Raw genomic sequence first — 13159 nt, 5'->3', positions numbered from 1 at the left:
CTTTTCCATTTTTTATTTAAACTGAAATTATAGACGTTATAGTTGGCAACTTACTGAATTGTTTATAAAAAATAATAGATGTTTTGTTGAAATATTTATATAACAACAGATGTATAGAACATTTGAAACAATGCATTTAAACATTTTAAAAACATCGAAAATAACTTGAAATGCGACATCAATATCCTCACACATTTTTCAAGGAAAAAAGTATTTTTAATACTTTTGAAAAGTGATGTTATTGCGTTTATGGGGAAATTTTTCATCTTGTAAAATAAGAAGGAAAAAGTAATAGTAATTATTTATGTTTGCTTTTGGCAATAATTTATCGATTTAATTCCAGTGCCAAGGCGGTTTTATAATGTCCACTTGAGCAAATAAACATGTTTCTTTCACAGGACGAGAAATACCCTTCTGAATCGAAATTAAGGGTCATTGACTTACCACGATCACCGTGTTAAACAAAATTGAAGGTCAAATAAGGTTTATAACTCAATTGCAAATATTATGTTATTGAAAACCGTTCATATTACTAAATATCGATGGCGTTTAACTTATTGCACTATCATTTTTTTTAATAGGTAGGTACATACGCTTACTGTCAGCATTTTAAATAAAAATAAGGGATTTCGGTCAATTCTTTTCTGACGTATCATTCATTATCATTTTGAAAACTTAAAAATGATGCCGATGAATGTCTTGGATAAAAAATACATGTGTACTCGTATTTTACGATAATTATTAATATTTAAAATAATATGTCAAGGATCTTTTTTGAAATCAGGACGGTGTAGTACAGATAAGATTTTTTTATCTCCGTAATTAAAAATTGTGGCAAGAAGACTTTTTTTTCTTGTTCAAGAAAACATGTACTCAGATGTTATCATTATTTTTATTTTATAATACGTTATTATTTTCTTGTAATTTTCTTGTTTCTCTATGTTTATAATTACATTAAATTTTATGAAATATTTGTATACGGCCACTTACCGACTTTTCTATGTCTATCGGCTTCAAGACGTACCCGTCTCTTCGTCAGGACACCAATTAAATAAAAACCCAAAATACATCTTCACCATAGTTGTTGCACAAAAATATAAAACCAACACGACATGCATTTTAATAAGCTATTTCCATTACATATTTTTCTTATATCCAAATTTATTATATTTCTTTATGTCTTCTATAAATAAAATATGATATTTTCATGATTTAATTAGTGCATATTATCATAATATGTGCATGTGCATATGCATGCATGCCTCGGCACAGCTTTTCATAATAATAATAAATAATAAATTACTATTTTTTCTTTAATGATTGAGTGCCATTTTTTTATATTTTTAAACTGTGTGATGATTTTCCATGTGGTATAAATTTGACTACCGCCGTGCCAGTAAGGAAGAAAACAACTTTTTTAATCAGTCAGCGGCTAGTGACTTATGTTAGTGAAAATATAATATACATATTGTATTATTAATGTTGTAATTAATATTTACCACGGTTCTTGTATCAAAAAAATATATTGAATATGTGGTAAGTTTTTAATACCACTGTACTTCTAAGAGTTGGAAAAAACGCAGTCAGACTTTTCTTTAGACAAATTTACTCTCGTATTTTCTCTATGGCACTAGAGCAATGCTTAATTTATACAATATAAATGTAAATCATTGGCGTTTACCTATTGTTTTATTTTGATAAATTGTTTCTTAAAGAAGCCTAGACCATCCAATAACCGTTAAAAGCGCCTTGTTTTGTCTGCCGTCTTCGCACGTACGGTATACAAATATGTTAAATATTTTTAAAAAACGCAAATAGTACCGACGCAAAAAAGATATATTATGACGTGCGGTTGTCTTTTTTTCGAAGTATCAGGGAGGCGTCTGCGAAATAATGTCAGGAAAACTATGTTCAAGTACCTATTCATTAATCTCCCATCGCATACTCGTATCCTCTGAAACTGAGAATCTGGTGTCACAAGAAAAAATGTTATGAAATATGTATAATATTCCAAGTTCTGAGTTCTGACCTGCCCTTCCGTATCATTTTTCCAAAATAATTACAATCAAACAATGATATTAATACGCAATTTACACATTCATCCGCTTTTTCTACCAACATTACTTGTGCGAATCAACGTAAAAGCATCAACCGGTTCATTCGCTTTTAATATGAAAATTACGTGTGGGAATCAACGTGAAAGCATCAACCGGTTCATTTGCTTTTAATATCAAAAATACGTGTGCATTCGTTGATTCCAACGTGAAAGCATCAACCGGTTCATTCGCTTTTAATATGAAAATTACGTGTGGGAATCAACGTGAAAGCATCAACCGGTTCATTTGCTTTAAATATCAAAATTACGTGTGCATTCGTTGATTCCAACGTGAAAGCATCAACCGGTTCATTCGCTTTTAATATGAAAATTACGTGTGGGAATCAACGTGAAAGCATCAACCGGTTCATTCGCTTTTAATATCAAAATTACGTGTGCGAATCAACGTGAGTCAAAGTGATTAGCGTAGAGAACTTGTGACGTCACAAGTATAGTAATTTCAAAATTACAAAACTTAAGAAATCGTAGCACTAAAAACAATACATAAATAAAGTTTTTGTTTGATAGATTAACAAACAAAACCTTAAAACAAGGACTAGATTCAGCTCCTAAGGGAGCTTAATAATAACATATTACAACAGAGATGAAGAACATTTTAGAGAAGGTAATATAGAGGTCTAGGCATCTACAGGGCTCATCACCTGTCATTGGCTGGTTTAAGTGGCCACTTTACACACTGTGTAACATTCACCATTCTGCCCAAATTTGAACATCTATATTCCTTCAATTCTTTCATCTTTCGATGTTTGTGAAGTTAAACAGCTGAAATCTTTATTTATGCGGGTGAGATTCATTTAATTGAATTATTTCACCTTTTATTTTATACGTATTTTTTTAATTTCTTATACAGTATAAAATACAATGAAATATCAAATGTGTACTTATTAACTAAGATTTATTCCTAAGAGATAATTCGCAAAATTTGGGAGAGCATCATACGGACCATAGGTGTGTGGAATGTCGCATAACTTGAAAACAAAGTCAGTTTAAATATGTCTCTATGTCTGAGTATTCTCAATTCTTTTATGTACACAAAACATTGGAAAATCCTAACTGTATTATATGATATGAAAAATGAATATTATTTAGCATTTTTAAAACTTTTTTTCATCCAATAAACCATATGGCATAGTAACCCAGAAAACCATCACGTGAATATTACTACTCGTCTAGAATTTTTATTCTTTTTTTTGTCATCTGCATTTTGCAATATCTTAGAAATAGGTCGAATTTATGGATATTTGTTATTTTTAAAAGCGTCTATTATCTAATGTGAGACCTTTTTATTGGGATCCTTTTTATTGGAATCTTGCACTTAATTGGTTCTATGTATAAATTTACAGTAGAAAATAATATCATAAAACCATTTACGTTCATGTCTCTAAAAGTTTTCTTCTCGTATCGAGGACATAACGGTATATAATATTATACCCTAGAGTTTACGTCGAAGCTAATCTTTCGATTTCTTAATCCGTTCGACAAAATAAGCGTACCTATTTAGATAATATAATATAATGCGTCTTTGGAAAATCCGCATTTATTTTAAAAGAGTTTCTATTCAATAATAACTCACAGATAACACTTCGTAGAATTAAATACCCTCAAACTTTTGTATGCAACTTTAGTCCGTAGCACTCTGGAGAGTGGTGCCGAGTTTAGCAGTCACGCACTGCATCTAGCGTAGTGTTTTGTAACTAGTTATAAAATATTATTATTCCAGATAAAAACTTAATTAAACTATTGACCCACATATTTATCATTTATAGAAGCATATTTTATTGATAACCTTCCTTCACAGAATTAATAAAATGCACGGAGACAATCGGGCCATAGTAATAATACTTCTGAATTGTGTTTATTGTTCCTACATATATTAATGTTTTTTTATTATAAAACTGTAAACCTACATTTCGTGTATCTTAGATAATTATTACATATACAGATATACATACGCAGTCTCTTCAAAAAGTATCGCGAATTTTGTGTTTTTTCAAAAATAATTATTTTGTTCATAAATATCTATTTTGTCGCCAACGTTTTTTCCAATCCTTAAAGCACTTCAAAAAATTTTTTTTTGTGATCTTGTTCAACTCCTCCTTCGATGCCGTCTTTATATCCTCAATTGTAGCGTAGCGTCGTCCTTTCATGGGCCTATTCAGTTTCGAGAACAAGAAAAAGTCACAGGGGGCCAGATCTAGGGAATACGGTGGCTGCTGCATTATTATTGTGTTGTTTTTGGCTAAAAATTCGCTCACAAGCAACAATGGGTGAACAGAGGCGTTATCGTGGTGCAAAAGCCAATTTTTGTTCTTCCACAAATCCGAGCGTTTCTGGCGAATTGCTTCACGCAAATTGCGCATAACTTGCAGGTAATATTCTTTATTGACTGTTATACTCTGTGGCAAGCACTCATGCCCCTGCAAGCACTCATGGTACTGTTCACATTCGACCGGAATTGGCGCGCTTTTTTCGGTCTTGGCTCGTGCGGCAGCTTCCATTGGGATGATTGAGCTTTGGGTTTTCATACCCATAAACGTCATGATTCGTCACCAGTTATAACCCTCTAGAGCAAATGTGGGTCGTCGCTGACAGAGTCCAACAGCTCTCGAGCAATACTTTTGCGATGCTGTTTTTGGTCAAAATTGAGCAATTTTGGTACGAATTTCACGGCGAACCGTCTCATGCCCAAATCATTGGTAAAAATCAAATGGCACAAGCCAATCAATATGTTGAGATTCTCAGCAACTTTCCTAACGGTGATTCGATGATTGGCCAATACTATTTTTTTCACTTCATCAATGTTTTCGTCTGTTGTTGACCTGCTCGGGCGTCCGGTACGCTCTTCGTCGTTCACATCTTCTCAGCCCTTTGAGAACATTTTGTACCACCGATAAACATTGCTTTGGTCCAAATTAGCTTCATCATACTTCAATAATTGGGTCTTATCTTATCTTGATCATTTTTGTTACATATAAGGTGATTAGCTTAAACTTCAGATGCCTATCCGGGCACAGTAAAATATTACCGTTCTTTTGTTTAATGATTTTTTATTTAAATAATGTTTGTGTCCCGTGCCGAGCAAAACATTTTACATAATTTTGATACATTACCTAAATACGAGTACACAGTAAACAAAAATTTACTTCTTTGTTTATTAAATAACTAACCTATCCCTCCTCCATTATTCTCTTATTTATATAAATTATATAATGTGCGTTCTTCTTCATTTATTTTTTTAATTTATCATATTCTTCCTAAGGGCATTTACAACAATAACACACATAGGTAGCATTTTTTTTTAAAAGATGTGTAAGAACCAGAAAAGCATGCTATAATACAAATAAAAATAGTGTTCAATGTTAGAAGACAAGAGAAAAAATAATGTTTACTTAGAGTACAACTCTACTATATGGTCCCCTTTTTACAAAATTCACATAAATAATGTTGAAAGAGTCCAACGAAAAATTTTGAGATTTACTAATTTCAAACTGCAAATAAAAGAACAAGGACCAAATCAACTACATGTATTTGGTATTTTTTTAAATTAACTTACTCTGGAGGATCGCAGGAAAATAACTGACCTAATATTTTTATAAAAAATCGTTAATTCTAAATTCGATTGTTGCGAACTCCTGGATATAAAAAATATTTATATACTAACACGTAGAACTAGACAAAATAGTCTATATTGTTTTCACCCTTCTTAAACCAACTATCTTTGTCACTCACCCATACCGCGTATTCACAGACTAGAAAGTAAATGTACCTCTCATATGGACATTTTAACTCATGTGAATTCAAATCATCTCTTTATAAATATTTTATGATGTTCTGCAGTAACGAATAACGAATTATTTGCAAAAGCTACTTATGTTAATGATCTGATATCAATTCATTTATATTTTTTATGTCTTTTGTATGCTGACATACATACATGTATGTGCATATTTTTATTGTTATTTTTATCCCTTTGTTTTAATATTGTTTTTTAGTTTTTTCAATTTTCGTATATTTAACTAACTCATTATATTGTTATATTTTATATTGTAAAAGGCACTTATACCGTATAAAAAATAAAATACCGAGTTATGTACAAAAATATAAAAACCCTACCATGCTTGAGGCTCCGGGTTCGATTACTAGTGGGTATTTTTAAAAGGTGACTTTATCTGCAATATTTCACAGTCTCTGGACAGATGCCTTAAGCTTGGGAGTGATCATCTTACCTTCAACAATGCTTCGCACCATCATGTGCGTATATGAATATGATGATAATAAAGATTATCAGTCTTACTACACAATTCGTGTCCATGGATCATGAAATGTTCACTATGCAAATGATCGAATCTGGCAGATACTTCAAACATGCTAAGAAACGCGCCAACTTCTACTGGAAAAACTAATCATCCCTTGATTGTCATACACTGGATTTTTACCCGAGTCTAAAAACTCTAATCTATCACAATCATCAAATTATTTTAGTACGATTGTTTCACACTGGCGATCAAATTGATTAAGTTAATCAATAACACTGAGATGTTTGTATTTGTTTATTAATTTATATTAATTACTTCTGACCTGTCAGCAATGAGAACCTCTAAAATTATTGCGATCTACAACACAATAATATTTACATAAGAATGATCGTGAACTAGGAAAATGTTCTTGAGAATCATTTGATAATAACATCATTTACTGGCCATTTGCGTTATGACATAACCGATTCGACCATCGATGGGACAAATTATCATGAATATGATTTTTTATTGAATGTTATGAAAGAATTAAATTATTTAATTTAAAAAGATGACATTCCATCGTTACGACTCATACGGAATTTATTTTATTTATTTATAGTGTTGCAACTTGTGGAAAACTTGATTGCGTCATTATTTTCTTTTTCAAAGCTTCTTTATTGTAGCCATAAAAATACTATTTGTTATTAGATACAAGTATAAGTCCTGTAAAAAATTTAGTTCACAAGGAAGTGGCCCAAAATAATATAATTATATTTTTTTTTAATTTAAATTGCTAAATGGTGTAAGTTTAATTTGATTTTCCGACAATTTATAATTTTATTTTAAAATGGAGGTCAATAAATAATTAGAACACATAAAATACACGCCATAAGTTCATTTGCCCGTACAAGAACTACTCTTACACGTAAATTAAATGTAGTTGTGCAGAAAACAGCCAGACATAGAAAAGTGAAACTGAGATAATAGCACGTTTGTGAAATCAGTGAATAATCAAATCTACACAACAGTTGAAATGTTTTTCACTTGGACAAAAATGATCAACAAAGTTTTTTTTTTATATTTCAAACAAGTATCTAATTACGTACTTGACTAATTTTAGTAGTAGTTTTAAAGTGTTGTAATATATTTCTAGAGCTATGGGGGTGCTTTTTGCAAATTAAAAAATGTCGTATTTGAGATCAAAACTATTTTTAGAAGGTGATTATTAGAGTTTTTTGTAAAAAATCGGGCTGGCTGTTTTTGGCAGAACAAAGAATCGATCTTACTGCACCCAATAACAACAAAATATTATTTTTTCATAATTGTGGACTGGCTGCTTTCTGCCTAACTACGTTCAATTGTAGCGAAAAATTATTTGGACACGTCATTTCATACAATTTCCACAACAGTAGTCCAATTTTCAAGTCTTCTTCGGTATAAATTTAGATTAATTTAAGATGTTATTTTTATTAACATATTACAAAAGCGATGAAGAACATTTTAGAGAAGGAAATTTAAGTCTAGGCATCTACATGGCTTATTACCTGATATTGTTTTTAGTTAGTTTAAGTACCCACTTTACATAATATGTACATTCACCATTCTGCCTATATTTGAACATCTATATTCCTTCAGTTTTCCATCTTTTGACTTTTGTGATGGTATGCCTGTAGATGTCTAGACTTCTATATTTCCTTCTCTAAAATGTTCTTCGAGCGATTTTTTTCTGCTTTTTAAGTTTATTGGTTTGTTTTTTATGTTTAAACCCACTAACGGTAAGCCGAAGCTGTGTAAATTTTCCATATTTTCAACTTTTCTAAATCGAAATAATATATTCAGGTTGTTCTAAAAAAAATTGAAATCAAAACAAAGCCACGTTAAAGTTATCTTTTTACGAAACAGGTTTAAAAAAGCAAAAAAAAATAAGAAATAAATTTGTGAAATATCAAGAGAAAAACTTTTTTTCTCGACCGCTCAGATTCTCATTCAGTTTTTTAGGATATTGTTCCGTGTGCGCATTGCAGCGTCGGAGTTGGTGTAATATTAGCTCAACCAAGATGTATGTCGACATGTTGTATACTGCATTGAATTCCGAAACGTCAACATAGAGGCGAACAATACACGGCGCAGTAACCACGAAAAAAAGCAATTTGCAAAAAAAAAATATCAAAAAAAAAGTGCTGTAATATGTATATTAATAAAAAAAGAATCTACGGATAAACAATAAAGTCTTAACTTGGATCTCAAGATTATAGTTATTAGCTACAAATAATTGTACAATAAATAAAGCAAATGCCATTTTGCCGTCAAAGAAGGGTTGCTACAGTAATTAGACATTCTTTATCTGATGGTCAAAAATAATACATGTTATGACTTCATTTTATGAAAAAAGTGTCTTTTTTATGTTGGAGTTAAATTCTTACGTTTACATATTTTTGGCCATTAGATTAATTATTACTAATTTATTAATATTATATTAATTACTAGCGCACCCTCCCTACGTGTTTATCATCATCATTTAAAAACTCGAACAAGATCTGGACTTTTTTAGTGTAAGTCTTTATAGTTGTAAAAATTCACTAAGATAGACCAGATCTTGTCTTGAGGTAGTAATTTTCATTTTTTTTGTCCTAGCTTTAATTTGATTTAGTTGTATTTTATTTTATTAGTGCCGGTATCTATTATAAGAAATTGTATTTACCATCGTTAGAATGGACTGCATAAGTCCGTCAAATAAATAAAAAAAATAATGAATTTCCCTTTTTGTATTCCGTAGTGCATAGAGCACTGCATTTCAATGCACTCCAATTACGGCGTAATTGGATCATTTTGTTACATTGGAGGTAAGGAAATCAGTCTAACGCTCGGATACTAGACTAGAGATATTAAAATACTGCATTGTAAAACCACGTAAACCCTTTTGTATACCTACATACGTAATATTCATTTATTATAGAAATTTATCGTGACACATCAATAGAAAATCATTAGTGGTAATTTGTCCTTGTTTTAGGAGAACAATCCATTCAGTAAGATACTGCAGATATCAATGAATAAAAAAGTAATAATTTGTTTGTTGCTATAATATAATCAATTGATATCGCATATCTAATGGGCCATTTGAATTTAACGTGTTTGGCTGATCGTTGAATAATTTCTGATCTCTGTATAAAATATATATAATTCATATATTGATTGCTCTGAACTAATAACTTTTATAAATTATCGTTTACCAACATGGAAACAAGGTAAGCTGATATGAGAATAATAGAACAAACCTGCGTCAACATCTGCATTCCTAGATTGCATGAACTAGAAAACAATAATGACGTACTTTGTTTTTTAATGCATCATGCCACATTTAACACACACATCCGACTTATTTCAATGTATTACGATGTAGATAATATTTTAAACTAAACAACTTTATTTAATGCTTACTCGGCAAAAATTATTTTCTGCTTACAGACTAATTATATTAAATTTATATAATTTCTGTTTATACTGCGAATCGTCGCCGTTCAGGCAAAAGTAACAATTCCCGAAAAAGACTGTTTTAAGGTGAGTAGGTATGCCATTCGGAGCGTAAAATTATGTTCTTTAACTGGCAAATGTCACCGAAGTAACTTAAAAATAAGTTTCGTAAATCGGAATTTTTTGTTTTTTACTATGTCACGGCCAATAAAATCTCAACAAGTATAAATGACTAAAAGTAAATAGAATTTTTTGTCAATTTTCTTCCTAAAAATAAAATTTTGTTTGTGATTAGGTATTTGTATGATAATACATGTCTTTTAAAAAATACATGTAAAATAATGTGAAACTTATTTTTAGTCACAACATTACATTATTTTGAAAATTTTCTCCTTTCACTCACTATTTTGACTTGCATTGTCCAGATTATTAACTAGCAAAAGTCACTAAACCAAATTTCAGCCTCTTTGCCTCAAAAAATCTTCCAGATGTATAAAAATGTATTAGAAAAAAAGAGTTACCAATGGCGCTTTTTAAATTTTGTTGTATACATAAAACCTCAGGAACACATACATTTTTCGTTAGTCTCCAAGTTTTCAAACTGCTTTTTCTCGAAATGGTGTTTTTTGAGTTAGTGATTTTTGCCTGAACGGCGGCGATATACATATTATATCAATATTAAGTGGGGTCAAAAACAGTGATTTCTCGATTTGAATTGTAATCTCTATATTTCAGATTACACCATTTCTCTATTTTGTCTTTGTGCAACAGAGAATATGAAGTTGGCTATGATTGTAGATGAAAGACAACACATTCGAGAGTTGGGTTATCGGAAGGTACTTAAGGCATGATCTCAAAATCTAAAGAGGAAAATTGTTAAAACTTTTATTACTCCATCGATAAATTTTGATGGCATGGGCTACAGACTGATGGATTGGTCAAAATGTATAATTTAGTCCCTTTCAATCAATTTTACAACTGAAACTATTTCATCAGTTAACCAAGATGAAACTCCGTCTAAGTTGGATTTTTTTTAAATTTTCCGTGCCATATTTGAGCGGTCTAAAGATGCGTCAAACTCGTCACAGAGTCTGCAAATAAAGTAAGTGTACAAAAAAATAGAGATAGCTTCGAATAGATTAGATCTTAAAACAACGTCCTTACCTAAATAATATTTTATAATATATATATATAATAATCTCCAATTATTTTTAGGTTGGTTGGGTAGGGGATGGTAAAACTAAAATTGCAGCCACCTTTTTGTGATGAGTTCTAAGTATTTTCCTTTGCAGAAAACTAAAATAGGCGAAAAGCTGCAAAATGTAAACCCTTTTTTTATGATTTTTGATCACACTACTAGCCAGAGGCTGATGAACGCTCGAATTACTGGTACGCGGATTTGCGTTATCTTTACATTCTTTGGCACTGAACTCGAATACAAATGAATGCAATTACCTACCTTGTACTGGGGTTTTTGGCACCTTATTGTTCTGAACTTCTCTCACAGCATGCAAGATCAGATCCTGTGGTCAGGAAGGGCATTTGTCGGTTTCTTGATTATTCATATGCGATAACACGACACAATGACTAATTGATCGCTTAAACAAATGATTATTATAGGAATATCAAAATTTACGTTTTCATTCAGTGACAGTTTAGTTTTGAGTATGGCTGGAGAGAAAAAGATGATACCCACTGTAGGAATTGTAACATTTTTACCAGGGTCCAGTAGGTAGCTAATATATCCAACGCCGCAATCCAGTAAATGTGCTTCACACAAACACATATAATACGTGTGTCGTAACCACCCTTTGCGTACACTCAAGATGTATTTAAACGGATTTTTTTCAATTATTCGGCAACTTTAATAAAGTTCTTGGATGATATTTATAGAGAAAAAAAATACCCTTTTATTTAGAGCGGTAAATGAAAGTTCTGTGTTTTTTTCCATTTTTTCCAAACTTTTGGCCGGTCATTCCCAAAGTAATGTATATCGACCCCTCGGGGTTGATTCCGACCTGCAAGAGGTCCATGTCAGAGTAAATAAAAATTGGGGGCGCATGAGAAAACACTTCTAGCATCTTGCTCCATTAGAGAGGTAGAAACGTTAAACATAAAATTGTAACGTGTATTCGTACAAAAAAACATTTTAAAACTGATGAACATTTTTTTTGATAATTGATAAAATATATTTTTTAAATGAGATCTAATTGGGGGCCCACGAGAGTGGATCATTTTTAGGCAGGCCGTGACCAAAATGTTGGCTTGCCGTAAATATAATACACTGATAGTACCTTTGATGTCATGCGTTGTTTTTTTTTGTTATTAGATTTGCGTTTTGCCTCTTTTTTTAATTGACTATGAAATTTAACTATTTATTTTCCACTCTACAATAAACCCTATCAAAGCTTGTAGCCTTGTGTAGTTTCAAAAGACACGTCTAAATTTGGTAAATTTATAAAATAACAATATTAGGAAATCAGGGGGTCTACCGGGGCAAAACAGTTTAGGGACCTCTGCTTTAGGCTCTTTGAACGCAAGTTTTGGATCCCGTTTGAATTCAAAAACAGATTAATCACTTTTTTCGACTCGTATAAAACCCCGTAAAAAACACTTTTATAATATTTTTTAAATCATTTTATATCGTAATTTCCTTTCTTACAGAACAACGGGAGTAACGGGTACAATCAGTAATAAGGAATGCGGAAAGAGAAATAAAACCCAGTACAAGAAGGAATCCTGCTACATTCTTCAGGATGATCAGCTCTATCCACTTTTTACTGTAGAGGAGGTCATGAGGATAGCGGCAGACCTGAAACTCGGTCAGAACCTGTCCAATATTGCCAAGCAGATGGTGGTTAGTAAAACTTTATCAAAATCATATTTTTAATGTACCGTATTATACCAAATATAACGCGACCTGTATATTTGGACCAGGAATGAAAGCCTTGAATATAACGCGAATGTATTTTTTAGAAAAAATATTTTAAGTAAAAAATATCGCATTATATTTGGGCTGTATAAATTATACGAAAATGCCTATTTTCCGAAGTTTATGGTGACCAATTAACGTTGCAATTCAACTCTGATTTTTTGTAACTACCCCTTTAACGCCTTTTGTTCTCGGGTTGTACTCTGTAAAAAAAAGTTTAAAATTGCAGGTTATTTTTTAAAATAAAACTTTATTATCTAATAAATAGACGGCTTATACCCGTATGCAGAGACAAACCTTAAGGTGGGGGAAAGTACATTCTATTGTCTTCACCTTCGGGTTATTCTCTGCATTTGAAATTAGAATGTACTTTCCTCACCTTAAGTTTTGTCTCTGCAT

At 31.4% G+C, this 13159-nt stretch overlaps 1 protein-coding gene across 1 annotated transcript in view; it reads left to right on the top strand.

Annotated features, from left to right (window-relative positions):
- Positions 1-12737, top strand: part of LOC148282709 (ATP-binding cassette sub-family G member 1-like) — a 96700-nt gene extending 83963 nt beyond the window's left edge. The window contains exon 3 of the mRNA XM_088224653.1: positions 12493-12737. Within this exon, the coding sequence (XP_088080779.1) occupies positions 12493-12718 (226 nt within the window). The 3' untranslated portion in view covers positions 12719-12737. The remainder of the gene's footprint in view (positions 1-12492) is intronic.
- Positions 12738-13159: the final 422 nt, after the last annotated feature.

The sequence above is a fragment of the Micrasema longulum genome, unplaced genomic scaffold (assembly GCF_059751315.1).
Source record: "Micrasema longulum isolate JH-2025_06_02 unplaced genomic scaffold, ASM5975131v1 h1tg000301l, whole genome shotgun sequence".
Taxonomy (NCBI): Eukaryota; Metazoa; Arthropoda; class Insecta; order Trichoptera; family Brachycentridae; genus Micrasema; species Micrasema longulum.
Note: the sequence above shows the minus strand (reverse complement) of the source record. Positions and strands in the feature narration are given on the sequence as shown.